Below are 25,097 nucleotides of genomic sequence, written 5' to 3'. Positions count from 1 at the left end.
GTTAGCTGGGAACCCACAAGCTTCAAATCCTGGATCCGCCTCTGCTTATGGGCGTTATCAGGGGCGGACCCATGTGTAAAGTTTGGGTGCTCCGGCACCCATTAAACTTAATCACAGAGTGTATAATTGTATAGAAAATATAAAGGAAACAGATATAAATAGTTAATAGAGCACCCCCGAACTCAAAATTCCTGAGTCCAGCACCCCCGAACTCAAAATCCTGGGTCCGCCTCTGGGCGTTATATATAGTATAGTAATATATTTCCAGTGTACCAAAAAAAATTATACTCCTAATTAATATAATATAATTTGAGAATTAAAAGAAAGAACAAATTAATTTCCTTATCTCCATACTCTGGCTAGATTGACTGTCGAGGAGAACACAAGACTTCGAATTAAGATGGAGGCGGGCATTTTATTTTCTAGAGATCGAAGTTAGGTTGAAAAGTAGAAGAGAGAGAGAAAATTGTTCGGCAGGATGTGCTATATATAAGTTGTCTCATCTGGAGTAGTAAGGAGCTAAGAAAATATTCCGTTTTATAGCTATATTCTCTCAACTTCATCGATCCCTCTTCACAAAAAGAAAATGCATGCCCTGTCCAACCTCAAATCTCCCTGCCATCTTCAAGCAGTCAATGTCCAAACCTTATTGTCTGCGCCCAACTTCCGTCAATTTTTTTAACATGTAACAAGTGAGTAGTTTTCGTTTTCTTCCTAATTATTACCATGTGACACGCAGTGGCGGATCCAGAATTTTTACTAAGAGTGTTCGAAATATAAAAATGCAGATCTGCCCCTGGTGACACGCTTTTCTTATTAGTATATCCCAAAAAGAATGACACTTTTTTATATTTAGAAACAATTTAACTTTATAAAATGATTTACAACCATACAAATATTTAAGGATTGTTTTGGCCACAAATTTTAAAAGTTTTCGTTTCTTTCTTAATCTCCGTGCCAAGTCAAATAATAACACATAAATTGAGATGGAGGAAGTATTTATAGAGAGTACTTATTTTTACATATCTAGTATATCTCGACCAGAGGCGGATCCAAACTTTGACGTTTGTGGGTTCTTACAATTATGAGCATAAGTTAACCTACAATAATAATTGGATTCACGAACGAGTGTTTATAAATATTTTGTAAATATGTTAATAAAAGTACTGGAAACGAACAAAAGTTACTAGATTCTCCCTGCTTAGCTTGTGATCAGGTAGAATTATGTTTTTCATTTTTTAATTAAAAATAGAGTTTCGTGGACTTGTCTATCACTTTCCAATAATGTATTGCAATTTGCAGGATGAGTCTAATAATATTAGTTTAATTCTCAGTTACTAAAGTTAAGTAGGACCCACTAGTCTCTCTTATCAGGACCATATGTAACATATGATATGTTATAGCAAAAAATTAAAAGGAAAAAGGTGAAAATTAACTTAGGGATCGCTTTGAAACGATTGCAAATTGAGGATACGAAATACCTAGATGGCGAAATACCTAGATGGCGAAAGCATTCAGGTTACAAAATAATTCTCTATTTTTTTTCTCCAACTTCATTTAATTGTGTTTACCAGCTTAGTGATTTGAATGTAATAATAAAGAACCAAACCTCAGTAAAATTTTAGGCTTGTAGTATACAAGTGTGAAGTTAATTATCTTTAATTAGTTGTAAAGTGGTCAATCAGTTTACATTCTCTGTGTAACAAATCATACTCTGAGCAAGTACTTGCTTTTGGTTAAAGATTTAAGTTATATATACTTTATTTTCATGGGTCAAACGCGTGGAAATATTTGTTAGAACAAGTATGATAATAATATAAGAAATCCAAAATAAAACTTGCTTGGCTTAGAGGTATGTTAAGACGTTTCTTGAAGATAGTTGGAGTTTCTCCCACGAGCAAACGGAAAAGTACATGATAACTCTATCTTCGGGATTCAACTAAGCCACATAACAAGTAGCATTCAAGAAAGTTGTTCTTCTATTCTTGAATCTGTGATTTCACTTTTTGATAAATGTGTCTCAAAAGTTTTTAGGGGAAATTGTTTCATGAAGTGCTTGCATTTTTCAAAAGAACGAAACACTATTTATAGGATAAAAATTACATAACATAAAAGATTTCATTAAATAGAATTTATAATAGGTTTATGATTTTTTCTTAAAATACATGTAACTTTCAAGAACCTAAAACGTAAAATACTAAATGAAGAATGTATCTTCAAATTTACATTCATTTAGTTTGAAAAAAGACTTTTCTCAGATGAAGTGTTTCAAAATTAATTGAAACATTAATCTTAACAATCCCCCACTTGTTTCAAGATTTTTTTTTTTTTTTTTTGAGACATTAATCTAGTAATATGCATCAATAATGACGTCTTTTGGACTTGAACCATTAGCTAGTGAATACTTTCTAAATCATTGACTACTTAGTGAACGAATCTTGAACTAAGTATTCATTAAATGAAATAGAAAAATTTCCACGCACATTACTATGTTCCGGTGAAAATTGAAATCCTTTGACACCTTACGGCCATATGTCCTGAATCCTTTTATCTAAGTGCTTTAAGATTTCCCTGTTAAAAATCTTATTGAAGCAGCCTCCACTTCGCACTTAGCGCGGTGAATTCATCAAGAGTAACTTTGCATACTCTGACCAAATAGTCTATGAATTCATTAAGAGAATTTAATCTCATCCTCCTTTACAACAAAGTGTCGATAAATCTATCAAGAGTGTTTCTACACACTCAAACCGAAACCGGTTTATGGACTTATTAAGAGAATATAATCTCATCCTCCTCTTTATTAGGAATATCAGTAAATCTATCAAGAGTGTTCTTACCAACTCCAACCGAGATCGGTCTTATAGATTTATTAAGAGAAAGAATCTCAACCTATCCACATCTACTCAGTCTTTTAGGATATCGGAATTTCATTGATGTGCTTCACTATTGTAACTTTACTTATTTTTTCCTTTGAACCTAGGATTGCATTATTAGGTAGGGTTCCCATAAAGTACAATTAATTTTCAACATGCTTTATTCCCATTCCTTTACAAATTTTCAGCACCAATTATTTGTCTAAATTTTAGACAAAGAATCTGCTAAATTGATCTTGGACTTCACATATTGAAGGAAAATTATACCGTCCTCCAATAACTTTTTTCTGTGATTGTGTTTGAGATGAACTTGTCTCGACTTGCTATTGTAAAAATCACTTGAAGACCGAAATATAGCAGCTTTATTATCACAATTTATAATCACAAAAGATGGCACTGACTTACTCCATAAAGAAATATCTAGCATAATACTTCTAAGCCAATCAATTTCTTCTCAAGTAGAAGGTAGAGCTATAAATTTGTACTCAATCAATTAGTCATTATCAATTCAGAACCAGTTCAATGTACCCACCAAAGATTAAGTGAGGCTGACATAACAAAGTTTATGTCATTAAGTTCATCAATTTATTAGACAATCCAGACTACTATTGGCTTTAGAAATCCAGTAAAATGCTTCATACTTTCAATATTTTAAGAGCTTTCCCATAGTTCGGAACTTAAAAGATCATATTGTTCCCGAGTATTCATGCATCAAATATTTATATATTATACTCCTCAAAAGAAGACATCTTCATATTAATTCATGATGAACCTTCAACTTATAACAGAATCAATATCACTTTCTCCTTATCTCAAATGATCTTCTAACTTTCAAGCATTGATAGGATCTTTAGAAATAATCTATTTATGTCACTACACAATCTAAAAAGTATATTTTTCATGATTTATGTACACAACATATATATACACCAACTTTCAAGTATAGATATGATGCTTTCAAATGACATGTTTCATGCCTGCTAACAAGCTTGAAAGTTTATGTTGAATAATCATCAATAAAAGTGATAAAATATCTCTTTCCATTTTGTGACAAATAAACCTTCTCATGAATGTTTGTGTAAATTAATCCCAAAAGTGTGAATTTTCTTTCAACTGTCTTGAAAGGTTTAATTATCTTGCACTTACTACAAGTAAGATGCCAACACCATGTTTCTTTTCGCAAACAATAATTAATCCATTATTTACCAAGAGTCAAACGGATCTAAAATTCACATGATCCAGACGTCCATGCCATATATCAAGAAACTCCATAATATAAGGAGAAATTAATATTTTCATTTTGTCACAATCTTAAAATAATATTTAAGATTTCAGACATATATATATTGTCTTTTCAAATAATATGCTTCAAATCCTTTCACAAACTTGCAAATTCATTGCAATTTTATGCATGCAACATATATCTATAGGCAAACCAATTTGCATTTTTTTCTTCTTCAACGAAATCATATGTTATCTCTAATCATGTGCATCGATCATTCAAGATTATCACAAGAAGGATCATCTACCTAGCATTAGATTTCATGAAAAATCACAATAGGCAGAGAATAAATAAAGATTAGAGTTTAGAAGATAGAACCCGAATTGCATTGACAATTTTCCTTATGAGTATGACTTTGATGTCGTCTAATAGATCATCTCAACAGTCAAAGTCAGCAACAAACCCTAAATTGTGAGATCGATTTCTGCAACACTTGATCCCAAGTATTTGGCTTCTATTCAATATCATTTTTTATGCTAAGTTTGGTAATTCCCCATCAACAGCGCAACCAGATCTCAGAGAATCTTCAAGATTCTTCTATGGAAAAAAACAAAAAATTTGATGGATGTCACATCTTCAAGAGAAAGTTTCAAGCCATAATATAGTCCTTGATATTTTTTTCAACCTTTCCGCATGATATTATTTCCATAGAGATATATATTAACTCTATCATATCCCTCGCCACTTTTCCACGTGATGGAATTTTCATATATAATGACTCTATCATCTCCCCCACTATTTCATAGATTTTTTAAAGCATATCATGATCTATGACGAGTTTTATTCTAATGTGTTCAACATACCAATTGAATCATCCGTATTTATATGCACTCTAACGACTATGATTTGTTGCTCATACATAGAGACAACTATCTTCAATTGTTAGAACAAGTATGATAATAATATAAGAAATCCAAAATAAAACTTTCTTGGCTTAGAGACACGTTAAGACGTTTCTTGAAGATAGTTGGAGTTTCTCCCACGAGCAAATGGAAGAATACATGACAACTCTGTCTTCGGGATTCAACTAAGTCACATAACAAGTAGCTTTCAAGAACGTTGTTCTTCTATTCTTGAATCTGTGATTTCACCTTTTGATACATGTTTCTCAAAAGTAGGGGAAATTGTTTCTAGAAGTGCTTGCATCTTTCAAAAGAATGAAACACTATTTATAGGATAAAAATTACATAACATAAAAGTTTTCATTAAATAGAATTTATAATAGGTTCATGAATTTTTCTTAAAATACATGTAACTTTCAAGAATGTTTCAAAATTAACTGAAACATTAATCTTAACAATATTTTATTGATTTTTGGGTGGCAGAGATTTGAACTTAGGTTCTTTATCTTCTTTGATATCTAAAAACTAAAACTATTATTAGAAAAAATACTCTTTAATTAGTACTTAATTATATTATGTCTCAACATGATAAGATAATTACCGATTAGTTCATATCATAGAGATTTACTTGTAACTAATGAGTAACCTGATTCGTACCTGTTGAAAGTTTTCAGAGAATGCAAAGCTTACTTTATTCACAGAACTGTACAGTTTTTATACTAGAACAAAAAGATCAGAAAAAACTAATCAATACCTAATTCATAGGAGATCCTTAAATCAAGGGATTTCCTCTTAACTATTTTCCTAGAATAACTCCCAATATCTTTTCCTAAAATAAATCATATCATTTATTTACAGGAGCATATTATAATCAAATATGCCAGCTCATTCACAGAGTAGATTGTGATTAAATCTGCCAGCTCATTCGACACCTGTAATTAACAATTTTGCTCCATAGGTTAAATTCAATTTACCACTAGGAATGACAATAATGTTGGATATCTATTCTTTGGTTTTGCATAATTGGTTTAGAGAGTGAAAATACATAACTTAAGTTTTTTTTTTCTTGTCATGTAATTAATACTTATTAGCCGTACTTATTTTAGCATGACTTAGTATTTTTAGATTATGGTCATTTTCTTTATGGCTTATTAATTAGCAATATTTATTTTAACCGATTTTATTATCTTTTGTTGAATATTTTAATACAATGTCATCACTCTTTTCACATTTTGTGTTATTTTCTTATGAAACACCTTAATTATATAGTTATATCTTACTAGGACTAAAAAAATATTTGAAGTAAAAGTTATATGTTTTGTATCAAGACTATTCCGAAAAAAACCCAGAAAAAACCGAATAACCCGAAAAAATCCGAGGTTGAAACCCCCGAATTTTATTGGTTTAGTTTGGTGTATAAATTTAAAAACCCGACGCAATTGATTTGGTTTGGTGTTTAAAAAATCCGAACCAACCCGATCCATGTACACCCCTATCCCCAGGTAATACTTCCGTAGGTAATTCCGCAGGTAACCGATAAAAATAAGAGAATTTTATTTTCCTTGTGAATTCATAGAAAATTCCCCAGGTATAATACTTGCGGATTTATCTAGGGATTATTTCTTGGGGATTACATTATCTAGGAATTTACCTGGGGATTTAGTTACTACGATTTTACATGGGGATTATTTCATGGGAATTTACCTCAAGATTATATTACCTAGGGAATTATCGAGGGATTTGTTGCTGCGATTTTACATGGAGATAATTTCTTGGGGATTTACATGGGAATTATATTACCTATGGATTTACCTGGGAATGTACCCTAAGAATTTTATTGCTTAAGGAATTATACTTGGAGATTCTGTTGTGAGATTTTGCTTATATGTATCCTTTTGGATTGAATATTACATGTAATTAAACATGATAAGTCGGGTACTAATTCAATAAAATAATAATTACCATAAATCTAATATAATTATAGCATGTTACTTAAGTGATATTAATTTATAAATGTTAGTATTAAGACTTAAGCATAAAATGATCTTATAATTCTATTTTCAATCATCATCTTCATTAAATTCTAATCTTATTGAAATAAATTATTCATGTACCATATGCTTAGTTTTATTTCAATCGAAGTACTTTTTATATATAAGAAAAGAATTTTGCATCACTTAGTATATAACTAGAATTTGTTGAAATATAACGAATACTCCATTTGTTTCAATGGATGTGAACCTATTTGATTGGGTATAAAGTTTAAGAAAAACGAAAGAATAAAAATACACACATTATATGAAAGATCAATTAACCATTAAAGAAATGGTCGTAATTTGATCTACTTGGTTATACTTGAAGAAAAATTTAACTGTAGAATTTTTTTTATTGTGTAGGAATTCTATTATAGAAATATTTCTAAAAAAAATAGGAATAACATCATTGAATTTAAGAGCTTTGAAAGATAAAAATATTTTGCCAAATACGCAAAATTTTGATCATTTTATTAAGTAATTTGTGTTCATTTCTTATTCAATAGTTTCAAAAATGCATATTCTAAAATATCTTTTTAATTAGAGACATAAATAAAAAAAAATCAACTAGAATATTTACCCTCTTTTTAAATTTCATAAAAAATAATTACATAAATTTTATTATTTATAATTCAAATTATTTATTTTAATATACTTTGTTACGGATATACCTTATAAGGGTGAAAGTGTAAGATTTCTATAGTATATGAGGTGTAAGTTTTTTATTTTAAAATATAAAAATTATATTCGAGTCAATTTATTTAAGTGTAATTAAGGCAAAGAAAAATATTTACATCTTTGATTTAGTAGATGGGAGAGAACTCATTTTAATGAGATAAGGAAGAGAATTGTTATAGGTCTTTTGTACCACATCGGATGGAAAAAGTGAAATCTGGGCGTTTATAAGTTATCTGTGTAACTCGCCATAACGATATCATTAGTAGTGGAGTCAAGCAGCGTTTAAGATCTCATCATAAATGTTGTCGAGGATGTATGAACGAACCATTGATGAGTAGGTGCAAATTGAGAAAATAAATTACTAAGTGGAAGAATTACAATGATTAATTTCTTTTTTTCTTTTCTATAAATATTTTCCAGGAAATTCTTTATATGTTTATTCATGTGGATTTACCTGTGGAAAAACATCGTAAGGAAATTCCTTTTTTACTAATAATAATACCAACAAAATTTTCCGCAAGGGAATTCCTTTTTTTACTAATAATGCCAACAAAAAATTACGAACTTTTAGTGTATTTTTTGCAAGAAAATCCGCAAGTAACTTACATGCGAATCAAAATCCCCAAGTGAGTTACCTAGGAATTTTAAAATTTGCAAGTAACAATTACCCACGAAGCTTTTTCTATCGGATTTGTTTTGGTAGGAAAATCCGTAGGTAACTTCGTTATCTGCAGATTTTCATATATAATCCCCAAGAAAATCCCCATGTAATTTGCAGTTTTCTAATAGTGTGGGCCAACTGGAAACATGTGCATAGTTTAATGACCTCGGGGGAAGAAGGAAGTAGTGGCTTCTACTCCCATACGAGCGCACATTAATCTAATTGAAATCCGGAAATAAGGAGGAAGGACTTGACTTGATCACGCTTCTTATCTAAGAAAATTCAGAAGTTACTTGCGTGAGTCATTTCTACAATTTGGATGGTCACACGAGGAATTCACGCGGTCTAGTTGTGCCGGAGAACTTGTAATTAAATAGTAAAACGCTAAATGAAAAAATTATATCCCAAAAAAGATTGTAAAGAATATTTATACTAACATATCTTTTTGAAAAACTCCAGGTCAAACATGGCCTTAGTCTCGTATATATGATTAAAAAAAGTGTGCTTATTGTTTGTTAACCGCCTGACAAATAGAAATGAGGAAGAAATAAGAAATCAATTCGGAATGCTAGTCAAATATGTGTCAAAAATAATACTCCTAGGGGTCGTTTGGTGCATGGTATAAGCTGGGATATCCCAGCACTAATTTTGATATTAATTTTGTACCATGTTTGATAGAATGTATAAATTTATAAATTAATACCTTTTACCAAACAGAGTATAAAATGAAGCACAATCTTAGGGATGGGATATCCCACCTTATCCCACTAAGGGGTCGTTTGGTATGGTGGATAAGCAAAAATAGTCCTGGGACAAAAATTTAGTGTTGCCTTATCCCACGTTTGGTTGGAATAAAATCCCGAGATTAAGTGTTATTTTTATCCCACATTGAGGGTGGAATAACAATCCCGGGATAACTTGTTTTCTAACCAAACGAGCCCTAAAGGATGGGATATCCCACCTTATCCCACTAACCTTGGAATTATTTTATCCCATCTCTCAAATGGCATAAATTAGTCTCGGGATTATAATCCCGGGATAATTTAGTCCACGTATCAAACGACCCCCAAGAGACTGTGACAGGTATACCGCCGTGTAATAGGGGGTGGGAAAGTTGAACTTAATTATCTCTTCAGAATAAAATAAAAGCCTGCATCGATCTCTATCTTGTTTTCAGCTCTGTTGACCGTGACAACCTGAATTAATTTAAATAGTCGTGTATTCAATCATTTAAATTAAGAATAGCTGACGAATATATATATATATATATATATATATATATCACTTGATGAGTTTCAGCCACATATGATTGAATTTCGAGCAAAAAAAATGGTTGAAGTTAGGCAAAAATGATTTAACCTGAAGCCAGACATATAAAACTTCAAATATTGTGTCTGAAATTAAATTTTGTCAAAATTAACTTCAGAAACAACATATCTAAAATTTTCCGAAGTGAATAAATAACATGAAAAAAATATTTAAAAACCGGCACAAATTAAATGGTGACATCAAATCCGATATATATGCACTTAGCCAATTATAGGTTGGGAAGAAGTAGTAAAAGTAATACTCCTGATAAATATATAGGGAAAAGGACACAAATGGCAATTCGGGTGAAACTATTGACACTCGATGACTCAAGAATCTTAAAAGGCATTTTTAAGCCTTTTCAAAATAATTTCATTTTCTAGCTATTTTTTAACTAATTCCAACATATGTATATAAATTGTATCATTGCTGTATATGTGTCGTTGCTGTATATATACAGAAAATGTATCATACGTATAGACACTGTACCATTATTGTATAGAATATGTAGCCCTATAGTATATGTATAGAAAATGTATCATTATTGTATAGTTTGAATATAATAAATGTATACTCACTAATTATACACATATTATACAATTATTATAGACATATTATACATGTTTTCAACAGCAATGGGTCCATCTCAACAACAAGTTTGTTCAAATAAGAAGAATACCAACTAGCCCAAATAAATGCAAATGAGCGAGAGCAAACTTCAATTAGTCGCAGGGAAAAGAATCAAGCAAGACAGAGAAATAAAGAGGGGGGAAAATAAGTGCAAGAACCAGAGAGCGGCCGAAATTCACATAGTCACAACCGTTAACAGTGTAAATGAAGGTGCGAACTTAGGCGTTAAAAAAAAGATTTAAAGTACAAATAAGGTGGCAATTTAAGCTCCTCCACCGCCATGCCCCTCACCCATAAGTTATCACATGATCCTAGCTTATTACTTCCAATCGAAAAAGCTAACCCTAGAAACTTATCCACCATATCTAAAAAAAAAAAATAAGAAAAGTGTTTGTTCTTTTTCTAGTTCTGATTTGCTTCGCTTGGACTGTACTTGTGACTTGAAAGTATAATTTTCTATATTTGCGCCATTAAATTCAAAAATCCTAGAAGTAGAAAAATCACCAGCAAAAATAGAAAAATATTTGTGAAAAGTGAAATGGATTGAAGTACATACACACCAGAAAAGCTGTAATTCACAAATCTATGAAGGAAGAAAATGACGTCGGGGATTGGAGAAAAATAAGAAGAGAACAGAAAGATCGATCGGAAACGTGAACTGAAATGGGTGTTAAAGCATGACCCACAAATTGTCGCATGAATTCTCTCCAGATTTGATGCGAGCCTAGATGAGAATATTGGCCACTGCTTGTCTTTATTTTGGATTTGAGGGATAGTTCGGGACATTATCTTAAAATGGGCCTTTTTGAGCTTTTCTTTTGGGCTAGCGGCCACACCATCTCTTTTTCCCTAATATATATTGGGCTAAGGAACCTAATGGACACGCATTTTCTAGTCTAGCTCAAAGTAATCCGTGAAGGTTTTAGTTTGGCATGTGAGAATTAACTTTACGGAAGTATATTCCCAGGAAATCTTCAAGTAAATCCGCAACTAAACATATCTCAAGTATATTCGCAAGTAATAATATTCTCAAGGTATATATCTAAGAAATAATCCGTAAGTAAATCCGCTATTTCCTATGAAACAATCCCCAGAAAAGTCCCTAGGTAGATCTTCCTATGGATTTTCCTTCAAATACTCATGAGTATTATTTTCTTTTTCGAAATTCTTTTTGCATACCTAGGGATTTACATGTTAACAATATATTTTCAAAAGAAATTTGCGGGTGATTTTTTCGCTCTTAATTCCCCAAGTTTACCTGTGGAATTGCCAGAGAAAAATTAACCCGAAAGTAAATATTACCATATCTGGATTTTAAAGTGCTGGCATGAAAAATCGTGACATTCATCTTGCAATACAAATTCTTAGGCAAAATCCTCATGTAAATAACACTTTTTGTAGTGTACAGCATATATTTTATCATGAATCACAACAATATTATTTCCATTGCACCTTCCATAGTCTTCTAATCATATACTTAGTTTTAAAGGGGAAGTGGAAATTCGCATATTTTTAAGAGGTTTGCAGATTTTTAATTCTTACATGCGTACCTTGGGTTGGTAATCAACGAGCACGCACCATACGTTGTCTCTTTCTAGAGTTTTTATTACAAAAAAAATGATATTCCATCTATACCAATTTATGTAAGTGTTTTTGGATAAATACAAAATTTTAGAAAGTAATTTAATTTTTTGAAATTTGTGATCCAAAATGACTATGTAGATAAATAATTTCATTAAGGTTAAACTAGAAATTTAAAATTAATTTGCTTATAAAAATATCTTTCTTTCTAAAATAAATCTTAAAGGAAATATATCATAAAAATTGAAATAAATGAAGTGCGTAACTCGTAAAGAAATTTAAGTGAAGATGTGAGTGATAAAGTATGTATTAATAAGTCAACAAAATTAAAAGTAGGATTAGGCAGGCGCACTGCAAGCCTTTGTTCGGCAGAGTCTTACAAGTTACAATCCAGGCAATGAATTTCCCACTCACCTTTTATTAACTCCACTTAGGAGAAAAATGATTTTCTTCGAGAGTAGTCTATTTTTGGACCTTTCTTTTTTCGTGTCTATTTTTCGACCACGGAAAGAAAGTGGAGTAATTCTTTTCCTGCTTCATTTTTCCTACCCTTTTTATTGCTCACATATATATTTTTGTCAATTTAATTAATGAAGTTTGTCTTTACCCTCCGCAGACCTCACTTATAAAATTACACTGAGTATGTTATTGTTGTCGTCGTATCCTAAAGGCGAACTAAACCAGATGGTTTGACATGTCCGTAAGGGTGTGGTGACTAGTGAAATGGACGGACTCTCTTCCCTTATTAAATGCTAAATGATGCAAATCTAAATTCATTCGAATCAATATATTCAAAATATAGAATGACTAAAAAAGAGATTTAGACGCTACTAATAAAATGGGGGACCGGGCGATGAAATAGATTGGGAGCAAAGTTACTTAACGCTTAAGACGTGACCAACATCAACATGGGCCACTTCTGGTTGCGTCTGGACAAATGTTGGCAGAAAGCTTCCACACAAATGTTTCTTTTCTCATAGTGTTACCCTACATTCATACATACTCTCAAAAAGGTGCCTATTACGGAGCAAACTTCACAATTGTTTTCTTACTTCTTGATTAAGATGAGATGTGTCTTTTTCACCTTTTGTCGTTCACTAGAATATAAAACTAAAAAGTAGATTTTCATTTTCAAGTGAAAGACCACTTATGATTTTTAGATTATAACCAAGTTAAAACCCCCTGCTCCTAAATATTATTGTCATTTTGACCAATTAGTGTTTTCAAATATTTGACATTTATAAATTTAGAAAATAATAAGCCATTTATTATTGTTTTTGTTCTAAATCTACTCTATTGCTTCAATTAGTGAATTTTTAATAACATGTATAACATTTACGGGAGGGAACTAACTGGCACAAATACTTTATTTAATTGAGCAGTGTTAAAATTCTTAAAGCCAGATAATATGAATTAGATGAAGTATAATGTTAATCCTTTCTCTAGAAGAAAGACCTGAATACTAAGTAGTCATTTTGACATGATCGATTTGGTTAGGATTTAAGAAAATTATAGTACTCCCTCCATTCCAAAATAAAAAATTCTGTAGGATGTGATACACCCCTTAAGAAAATTAATTGATAACCTTAATCAAAGAATAATTTGTTACTAAGATTACTTTTTTACTTTTCCCAAACTTTTTCTTAAAATTAGAGATAATTAGTGAATGCCCAGTTGAAAAAATCATTAGAGGAAAAGGTAATTTTGAAAAAAATAATAATTAATACATCTTTGTATTTTGTAAAATTCATTCATTTTGGATCATATAAAAAGTGCTAAAGATTCATTTATTTTGGAAGGGATGGAGTACTTGAATTATGTTGGATAAGGGTAGAAAGTTGAAGTTGTGTCTAGACACGAAAATTGTTTGAGTGAATACTTATAAAATTTCTGAAACTTATTTCTCAAATTTGAAGTTTAAATGAAAGGTTAATTCGATAAATATGTCATTATTTTTAAAATAATCTCCAAATATATCAATTTATATATTTCAAATCTTATTCATAACCAAATGGTCCCAGAAGTACTAGACAATTGGATAGAGCATATCGTATTGTGTTCTCAAGGCAGAATATTGATGATTACTTCTTCAAGAATCTAATTTACATCCAGAAAAAGGGATATGTTGGGCGTACAAAACCAAAAAAAAAAAAAAAAAAAAAAAAAAGCAAAACAAGCATATAGGTACCAGCCTTACTTTGCCATAATAAATCTCAAATCTAAGTGAAGAATATTTTATTAAACAAAATACCTAGCTAGTTGAATTCCAACAACAAATCATTTGGACTTTGTGCTGCATCTTGGGTAAATAGTAGTTCCATTCAAAGGAAACTTAAGCTGACAATTAAGATGCAACCAGAACTTAACAGAACCAAGAATCCCTACTTTCCACCTAGTTCTTGTATTTCCTCTTATATCAAAAACAACTTGACCTCTCCTCAAAAATAGCTCAGCAACTTCTCCATCTTCGGGTTTCAATGGAATTGGTGACGATTCGACCGGATAATACAAGTCAATTGACTTATTTGAAGGGACATCAAAAGGGTCAGCATTTAAATAAGCTATTTTAACACCATGGAAACTAAGTGTGTAACTTGTTTCATAGAAACTTGCGTGAGCTTTTGAATTGTCATTCTGAGCTTTGATCACAATTGAGACTTTGACTACAAGGACACTAGCCGTGTCATAGGCGAATTTGTCTAAATGGGCACTTACTACACCCATTTGTGGCACTTTTGGTCGGATGACCATGTAGCCAATGAAAACGACCATACCAGTGATGATCACGGCTACGGTCAAGAGTGTGCAGATTATGGCTGCACACCAGATTAGTGGATTGGTGCGTCGTTCTGGTCCTAATACTGGCTTGGGCATTGGTATGAGTAGGGCGGTTAACAAGAATGTGTTTGAATCAATCAGGCAAGAATGCACTCTTAAATCATCAGCTTTTGGGAAAAGAGAGGTCTTTAGTTTCTAAACAACAATCGAAGAGGGCAAGAGGCTAATCGAGATCCTAACTATAAGTAAAAAGGAATGAGTCAGCTTGAGAGGAAGTTTTACAGGTTTGTGAAGATAGATTCTCGTCATTCAGTTTTTAGAGTTGAGCCAAACTGATTCGGTGGCCTCCTTCTCTGTAGTAACTTGAAATCGCTGAGCAACACCCTTTTTACTCAGCACCATCAGATTAATAAGACCGACTTTGGTCTCTGCTCTATGGGAAGTTAGTGATAGAGAGAGAGTGACAACATTTGGAGGAGTTCAAAGGTTTTATTTGTTTTTTCTAGATGTGTGAGGGGTTTTTTAGAAGGTAGGAGGAGGAGGTTTAGGTTCTTGTTTTGAGGTACTTGGCTTTAATTGTTAGGTAAGGTTTAAGTATCTTCCTTTCCTAGAGATAAAGTTATTTCTCAACTAAACTTCTGCTTCATGCCTTAAACTATTAAAGAATCAAAATGCTCTTTTTGGTTCTTAAATAAAGTGAAAATACCAAACTTAACAAGCCGTATGCTAGTTTTATGCAGCAATACCCAACTTTTTCTAACTTTTTGCTCTTATCAGTACCTTAATCATGATGCAAATATAGATTTCTTTGGATATGTAATTAGGGGGTGCAGAGGGATTTTAGTAAAGCCAAAGTTAATCCAATTATAACGAAGTAAGGTATAATTGTCAAAGTACATATATACTACAGAGTATAGAGGAAAGGTTAGGGGAACTCTGGCTGTAAAAATTGAAACTATAGTATTTATTGTGTGGAAAATTTCTATTCGTACCATCAAGCGTGTGTACCCTAGTTCAGCTGGACCATATTACTATTATTTTACTTCCTCCATTTTAATTTATATACATGTGATACTCATTATTTACTTACTAGTTCATTTTTAAAAGTACGACATATTTTTATATTTGGAAACAACTAATTGAAGAATTTTTATTTTCACTTTAATCAGAAACTTTTATAGCTATACACATGGTATGGTATGATACTTTTAAGATAATTTAAGAGTCTTGCGCCCACACAAGTATTAAATATTAAGCATGCTTAAATTTTCAAGTTTCAAGAGCGTTCATTTTTTTGTTATACTTTATACCGAGTCAAATATTATATATCATATATGTGGGGAGAGAGGGAGTCTTTTTTTATTATTATTAACAGAAGGAGTAATAGATAGGCTGGAATTTCTTCTTCTTCCTTTTTTTTTTTCTTTCCAATTCTTGATGGAGGTGCTTGAATTTAGAAACCGCCCACAGATCTTTATCTTAGGCCCAAAATGTTCGAACTATAAGCCTTCATGACCTTTTGGTGCAAGTGTAGGCTCAACTGCACATAGAGCAGCTTGGAAGACCGCGCTGAAATTTATAAAGGGAAACTTTAGTAAATACAAGACACTGAGTGTTCATTTTTACTTGTCCACTATTTCAAAAATAAATTTTCATTTTTACTTGTCACTTTTAGCATATCAAGACTAGACAATTTTTTTTCTTTCTATTTTACCCATAGTATTAAATACTCACTTCAAATAATTTTTTAAATCCAATAAAAATATGCACCAATTAATATGGGTACATTGGTAATTATGCACTTCATTTATTATTTTTTAAGAGGCGTGCATAGTCAAAAGTGGACAAGTAAAAGTGAACGGATGCAGTATGTAAGAGTTAATTATATAATATACAACTAATTTAGATATTACAAATTAAATTATATATGCAACTTAAAGCTAAAAATAAGGAGATTATTGTTATGAATCAAAAGCTAAAAATAAAGAGATACCCTATATTAGTGATAACATAATTAAATGCATATAAAAGCACAATAATTGCTTACCTAAAAAGCTCCAGCACAATCTACTAGCAACGTAATTCATGAAAGTTAATTCATGAACGAGTATATTACTATATCCGTTATATATATGGATATATATATTATTCCATCTATGTATTGTATATTGTATACTATATATGTTATCATAGAGTAGAACTGGTTCGCACGTATAGTAATATATTTATATATTAGGTATATTCTAATATTATATACTATATACACAAAAAGTATCATTATATTATATACTATATATAATATATAATATATAAACTTAAATATACTAATTTCTACTATTATATCCACAAATATTTTGTTATCATCTTTTCAGTTAAATTTGTCAATTTGAATATACCATATTTATTTTAGGTATATTTTCATGTACTTTTCTTATATCATATACCATATCTTTTCATGAACTTTTCTTGATATTAATATATTCAAATAATTTCTTTTAATCACATAAAATAATTGCACCAGTCATCAAGTGAAAATAAAAAAATAAGAATAAAGAGGAAATATGGGATTTGAAGTTGATTTAGTTTTGTTTATTTGGAAAATTACATTCTCTCTAATGTCCTTTTCAATTTTTTTTTTTGGGTGGGGGTGGGGAGGGGAGAGAAAGTAAAAAGTGGATATGCATTAATGTTAGTAACTCCTAAAATTAAGTATTATTTATATTTTAGGAATGTAAAAAGTTATATTTTTGTCACGATCCAATTTAGGGCCATGACTGGCGCTAAGGGGTAGGATTCCCAAATCAAGCCTTAACTGGAATTTACAGAAAATCGGGCAGAGTTTCCCCGGTTTCTTCAACTCTCAATCCCACTTCTTTAAAAATATGAATTAAATCTATAAACTAAGTTTAGAAATTTACCTTTCTATTCTCCTTCCATCTTTATTATTTATCTATGCTTGAATTCCCTTTGTGCTCCTTCACTTGAACGTGGCAGAACCCTCACGTTATTTTTTTTTCTAAAGTGGCTGGAATCTCAATCTGTTGTAGTAATCTCGCTGGTCGCTGATGCTCGGCTTTAACCTGCTGACAAGTCAAACAATTAGAAACAAAATTAGCAACATCTTTCTTCATACCTTCCGCCAATACAATTGTTTCAGGTCATAGTACATTTTAGTGGATCCAGGGTGTATAGTATATCTGGAGTTGTGAGCTTCCCCAAGAATAGCTTCTCTTAACCCATCTACATCTGGTACACATAACCGTTTACCCAGTCAAAGAATGCCATCACATTCAATAGTCATTTTCTTACCTTTACCAGCGAGGACTTGATCTAGGTATTTGCACAATTGCACATCTTCATATTGTGTGGCCTTTATGCGCTCTACTAATGAAGATTTGGCTTGAACACAAGCCAATAATGCCTTTGATTTTCCCACACTAAACCTAACACCTGTACCTTCGAGTTTCAGCATATCCTTCACCAACGGTCTCTTTCAGCAGCTATATGTGCCAAACTACCCATAGATTTGCTGCTCAGTGCATCAGCCACAACATTTGCTTTTCCAGGATAATACAAAATAGCACACTCATAATCCTTGAGTAGTTTCATCCACCGACATGTCGAAGATTTAGATCTTTCTGCTAGAAAATGTACTTCAAGCTCTTATGGTCAGTATAAATCCCACAACTTTCGCCGTATAAGTAATGCCTCCAAATCTTTAGAGCAAATACCACAGGGGCCATCTCCAAATCATGCGTAGGATAGTTCTGCTCGTGCTTCTTCAACTGCATCGAAGCATAAGCTATAACACGACCATTCTGCATGAGAACACATCCTAATCCTATCCCTGAAGCATCACAGAATACCGTGAATCCTCCAGAACCTGATGGTAAGGCTAATACCGGTGCGGTCGTCAAACATGTCTCGAGCTTCTGAAAAACTCCGCTCACATTCCTCTATCCACTGAAACTTCACATTTTTCTGTATTAACTTGGTCAATGGAGCTGTTATTCTGTAGAAATCCTGCACAAAACGCCTATAGTAATTTGCCAAACCCAAAAAGTTGCGAATCTCTGTAGGCGAAGTAGGTCTGGGCAATTTCTGCACAACTTCTGTCTTTTTAGAATCCACCATAATTCTATCTTTGGATATAACATGCCCAAGAAATGCAATTGAGTCTAGCCAAAATTCGCACTTTAAGAACTTAGGATAAAGCTCATGTTCTCGCAATGTCTGCACCACGGTCCTCAGATGATTCTTGTGTTCTTCCTGGCTACGAGAATAAATCAGGATATCGTCAATAAACACTATCACAAATTTATCCAGGAACGGCTTGAACACCGTATTCATTAGGTCCATGAATGCAGCTGGAGCATTGGTCAGCCCGAAAGGCATCACAAGGAATTCGTAATGCCCATATCGAGTTCTGAATGTCATATTTGAAATATCTTCTTCTTTTATTCTAAGCTGATGATAACCAGACTGAAGATAAATCTTTGAGAAGTGAACAACTCCCTGCAACTGATCAAACAGGTTATCTATACAATGCAAAGGATACTTATTGCATATAGTTACCTTGTTCAACTACCTGTAGTCGATACACATTCTTAGAGACCCTTCTTTCATCTTTACGAACAATACCGGCGCACCCCATGGTGATACACTTGGTCCAATAAAACTCTTATCTAGTAAGTCCTGCAACTGTTGTGTTAGTTTTCTCAACTCCAATGGTGCTATGTGATATGGGGGTTTAGATATTGGCAATGTGTCAGATGTCAAATCAATACCGAAGTCTATTTCTTGTACTTGAGGTAATCCTGGCAAATGCTCAGGAAATACATCAAAAAGTTCTTTCACTATTGGTACACTATCCAAACTAAGTGCTTCGTCTCTTGTGTCACTTATCATAGCTAAGAGGATTACACAACCTTTCTTCAACAATCGTTGAGCCTTCATAAAAGAGATAACTTTCCCAACCTCTGGAATTCGACCCCCTTTTAATACAAAGGGGGGCTCATTGGGTATCTTAAACTTAACTATTTTGGAATAACAATCGATAGTAGCATAACAAGGAGATAACCAATCCATGCCCATCAACACATCAAATTCAACCATATCAAGTACAATCAGGTCAGCTAGAGTATCCCTAGCCTCAACTCGAATTTGACAAGCACGATACACATATTCAATAATAGATAAGCTCCCACATGAGTAGCAACAAGAAAATGATCATTTAACATGTCTGGCTGTCTATCAAACCTCAAAGCAAAGTACGGGGACATATAGGAATGGGTAGATCCCCGATCAATCAGTGCAAGTGCACCAAATGAACAAACCAACAGAATACCTGTAACCACTGCATTCGAGGCCTGAACATCCTGTCTAGTAAGTGCAATAACTCTCGACTGTCCTCTACCAGCATTACCATATCCATGATTCACAGTAGCACGACCTCCAGCATCTCGACTTTTGTTTACTGTACCAGCAGTACCTGAATTATTACGAGTAGCCTGAGTAAGTGCAGCTAACTGAACAGAAGTCTGGCCAGAATTCCTCGGAGGTTGAGGGCAGTCCCTCATGTGATGTCCCAACTGGCCGCACCGATAACACCCTCCAGTCAAAGTACGACACTGGCCCAAATGTGATCTTTCACAGGTCTGGCAGGATGAAGTAGTGGCATACATCTGTCCAAAACTATAATATCCAGATGATGATAATGGCCCCCTCGGTACCCTGTTTATGATGTGGTCTATATGCATACTGTGAAACTGAATCTATCTGAGAACCCCGTTGTTGTTGTTCCTGATTCCCTGCTCTGCGATTTTCACTAAAGCCGCCAGTGAAAGATCCCCTTGTCCTGGCCTTCTTACGTAAATCGTTGGCTGCACGTTCCTCACGTCCCTTGTTTTCAATCTTTCTAGCAAGATCAACTGCCTCTGAGTAGGTCAACGTCTTTATCTGTGGGACTAATGCATTGTACAAACGACCAACCAACCTATTAACAAACCTCTGCACTCGGGATGCTTCATCAGGCACCAAGTAAGGAGCATACCTAGCCAGTTTACAAAACTTGGTATTATAAGTCGATACATCCATATCTGGAGTCTAAACCAATCTCTCAAACTCGTTAGCATATTTCTGTCTCAGATTGTCAGGAAGAAAACTATCCATGAATAACTTAGTGAACTCGTCCCATATCAGTGGTGCTGCTCCCGCAGGTCTCCCTAGCAACAACATTTCATACTAGGTATAGGCCATGTCCTCTAGTTAAAAAGTTAAAATTTTGAATAAGTTATATTTATGTAATTTTTAGAAAGTAGTTGTAATCTTTTTAATTACCATTTTAAAAAGTTGTATTTTTGTGACTTTCTCATTTATAAATTTTATTAGTTTGGCCTCTTTAAATTAATTTCATATTTACAGGATTGAAATTGATTTTAATCAAATGTGCTCTGCTACTACTACTACACCTGATATCTACTATCACGAGGAGGGATATTATATTGTGAAATTTCAAAGTGAAGAAGATATGCATGAAGTTCTCTTCTCAGGACCATATAGCATTAATAATAGACCAGTAATACTAGAGCAATGGTCACCAAAGTTTGATTTTAGCACCGAATTCTTATCCGTTGTTCCTTTATGGGTAAAATTCCCTGACTTACCAATGAGTTGCTGGAGTTGTAATTTGTTGAGTAGAATAGCAAGTGCTATTGGGATCCCTCTATTTGCTGATGAATGTACCACCAAACAGACAAGAATCTCATATGCCAGAATGCTGATCGAAGTTAATGTGACTAAACCATTGCTTAGTGAAATTGAAGTGTTGGGGCCTTATGGAGAGATATTTCAGCAGGCTGTAGTCTACGATTGGAAACCTGATTTCTGTGCAACTTGTTTGAGTGTGGGATATGACTGTGCTAAAGTGCAAGCTAATAGACAACCACCAGCCAGGGTTCCTATTCAACAACCTCAGGGTCATGCCAAGCAACATAAAGTCTAGAACAAAAGAAAACATAAGAGGGTTGTGTAGGGGTGGCAAGCTAGAGGAGGAAATGGCAATGCAACTACCTCAGTAAATGTCAATGCTCAAGGTATTACCCCCTAAACCAAGGGAGAGCAAGGCTCGGGCTGTAGGCATCCAGGAGACAAGCACTAATGAACACCTAGCAGATACAAGAAACAGCCTAGTGGAGAAAGGAAATGACAAACAATCAGTCAATAATGCAAGTAGTAGGGAGAGTAATGGGGTTAATGCTAAGGATAAATCTACTATTCCTGCTCAACAACCAGTTGGAAATTGTGATGAGAATATTCAGGCAATCCTCCCTTAGACCAAGAAGGATTTCCTCATTTGCAAATGAGTAAAGCTGTGATGGCTAATTTACTACCTTCTGAGCAAGGTGGTGGTTTCTCTATTCATACTTGATGTCATGGATTGTATGGAGTACAAGCAGAAGGAATTGAGTGTCTATATTAGAGAAAATCACAAAAAGTTAATGGGTTTGGTAGAAACTAAAGTAAAACAAAATAAAGCTACATCTATAGCTAGTATAATAATGTCTGGCTGGAATATGGTGCACAACTACAATACTACTTATAATAGTCGAGTATGGCTATTATGGAATGCTAATTACTATAATGTAGATATGCTGATACAAGATGGTCAGTTCATACACTGTCAAGTGCCAAGCAGAGATTAGAAAATGGACTGTTTGATGACAGTCATATATGCATACAACACAGCTGAGCAGAGAAGGTCTTTATGGCAACAGTTGGGAGTCTTGGCTCAATAGAAGAATAAGCCCTGGTTAATCTGGGGTGATTTTAATGCTCTTCTCTCCAGTCAAGATAGATTGAATGATGCACCAATTACAAGGATAGAAACCAAAGAATTCTCAGAATGTGTTTAAACACTGCAGCTCAATGAACTAAACTGGAAAGGAGAGTTCTATACTTGGTCTAATAAACAGTAAGGAACAGACAGAGTTTATTGCAGACTTGATAGGGCATTGGGGGATGATGATTGGATGTTGCATTATGGGCAACCACAGGTGGATTATAGGCTACCATTTATCTCAAACCACTCCCCTATGATTCTAAGTGTAAAAATTAATGAGCAGAGAGTGAAAACTCCTTTCAAATTCTTTAATGGATGGACTGCACATGAAAAATTCCTTCCCCTAGTAGAATAATGTTGGATATCTAGGCTAGATACTAGTACCATGCAAGAGACATGGTGGAAACTAAAGACACTCAGACCCTCTCTTAGACAGTTGAATATTGAAGAGTTTAAGAGAACTACAGAAAAAGTTTCTCAATGCAGAACTGAGTTGCAAACTATACATGAATCTCTGTCCACTTCATATTCAAATGTTATGGCTCAAGTTGAAAGGGAAACTCTGCTAAAACTTGAAAAGTGGTCACTAATTGAGCAGAGTATTCATCAACAGAAATCAAGAGCAATGTGGATGAATCTTGGCGACTCTAATACCAAGTACTTTACAGCAGTCTCTAAGGAAAAGAAGTGCAGGAAACAAATTGTGGAGCTGACATCTCTAAGGGGTAATAAACTGTGGAACCAAAGGATATTAAGCAGGAAATTGTAGATTTCTACAAATCACTCATGGGGACTGCCTTTTCCAACACCATAGTTGTTAGTAAAATTACAATAAAGAATGGTCCTAGCCTAACATATGCTCAACAACTAGTTCTATGCTCTGAGGTATCTGATACAGATATTTGGGATACATTAAGCTCTATAGGAGATGACAAAGCTCCAGGAGTTGATGGTTTTAATGCCTTATTCTTTAAGAAGGCATGGCCAGTGATCAAAGTGGATGTTTGTGAAGCAGTGAAGGATTTCTTTGCTACAGGAAAATTACTCAAGGCTATAAACTGCACAGCTGTGACTATCTAGCCTAAAGTTCCTAATCCTTCGAGTGTAAAGGACTATAGACCCATTGCCTGCTGTACAGTTCTTTATAAAATAATTGCCAAGATTTTAGCTGGAAGAATTCATAAAGTAATTGCCTCAGTGATTTCTGAAACGCATGCAGGATTCATTCCTGGGAGACAAGTTGCAGATAATGTTATCTTAGCTCATGAAATGGTTAAGGGCTACAACAGGAAGAATGTCTCACCTAGGTGCATGATTAAGGTGGACATCTAAAAAGCATATGATACAGTAGATTTGGTTTTCTTAGAACAAATGTTGCATGGGCTTGGTTTTCCTGGGAAATTCACTAGGTGGATAATGGAATGTGTAACAATAGTGAATTATTCCATTCTGATTAATGGGTAACTCACTAAGACTTTTGATGCAGCAAGGGGCTTAAGACAAGGAGATCCAATGTCTCTATTTCTATTTGCTGTGGTCATGGAATATCTAAGCAGAAACCTGGTCGATCTCAAAACAATAAAGAGCTTTAAGCACCATCTAAGATTTAAGAATTTGGATATCACCTACTTTAGCTTTGTCGATGATTTATTATTATTTGCAAGGGGTGATCATCAATCAGTATCCTTGCTGCATGAGAAATTTAATATCTTTACAGCTGCTTCTGGTCTTAGGGCTAACCTTTGCAAAAATGCAGTTTATTATGGAGGCGTAGATAGTAATGGTTAGTTGCAAATTCAACAAACACTTGGATACAGTCTTGAAGCACTCTCATTTAGATATTTGGGGATTCCTCTGGAAACCAAAAAGCTTAGTATGATACAATGGCAGCCTCTAGTTGATAAAATAATAGCTAAAATCTCCTCTTGGACAGCAAAAAATTTGTCATATGCAGGCAGAGTTCAATTGGTGCAATCAGTCATCTTTGGGGTTCAAGCCTACTGGGCGCAAATGTTTATTATCCCAGCCCAGGTTATGAAAGCAATAAAGGCGTATTGTAGGAGCTACATCTGGTCAGGGGCCAATACTATTACCAGGAAAGCACTGATATCATGGGACAAGATGTGTACACCCAAAGCAGCAGGTGGACTGAACCCTACAAATCTTAAGTTTTGGAACAAAGCAGCCATAACTAAGAAATGTTGGGATCTAGCAAGGAAGCAGGATAAACTTTAGATTCGATGGATTCATAGTGTTTACGTCAAGGAGGAACCTATGGAGATGATGCAAGTACCAAAGCAGGCTAGTTGGATGGTTAGGAAAATTATCAGTGCCAAGGAACACGTACAACTCCATCAATTATCTCAAGTAAGTAATCGAAGTGTCATAAAACAGATCTATCATACGCTACTTGGAGATTTACCAAAAGTTGCCTGGAAAGGATTGGTGAGCCACAGTACAGTCAGGCCAAAGGCAGTGTTTACTCTATGGGTGCAATTACATAGTAGATTACTCACAGCAGATCGACTACTTCACTGGGGAATGCAAGTAGATCCCATATGTGTACTGTGCAAAGCTAATCAGGAGTCCAG

General features: G+C 33.7%; 1 protein-coding gene across 1 annotated transcript; it reads right to left on the bottom strand.

The window, feature by feature from the left end:
* Positions 1-13,862: 13,862 nt before the first annotated feature.
* On the bottom strand, positions 13,863-15,296 carry LOC132635479 (NDR1/HIN1-like protein 12). Its single transcript, XM_060351886.1, has one exon. It carries the CDS (start codon positions 14,760-14,762, stop codon positions 14,166-14,168), a length of 597 nt encoding a protein of 198 aa, XP_060207869.1. The 5' UTR covers positions 14,763-15,296; the 3' UTR covers positions 13,863-14,165.
* Positions 15,297-25,097: the final 9,801 nt, after the last annotated feature.

This window comes from Lycium barbarum, chromosome 4 (genome assembly GCF_019175385.1).
Source record: "Lycium barbarum isolate Lr01 chromosome 4, ASM1917538v2, whole genome shotgun sequence".
NCBI classification, from domain to species: domain Eukaryota; kingdom Viridiplantae; phylum Streptophyta; class Magnoliopsida; order Solanales; family Solanaceae; genus Lycium; species Lycium barbarum.
The sequence above is the reverse complement of the archived record's forward strand: the minus strand, read 5'-3'. Positions and strand labels throughout refer to the sequence as shown.

Excerpts from the sequence above, each read along its gene's own strand:
- LOC132635479 (XM_060351886.1), bottom strand. The coding sequence starts at position 14,762 with ATGCCCAAGCCAGTATTAGGACCAGAACGACGCACCAATCCACTAATC.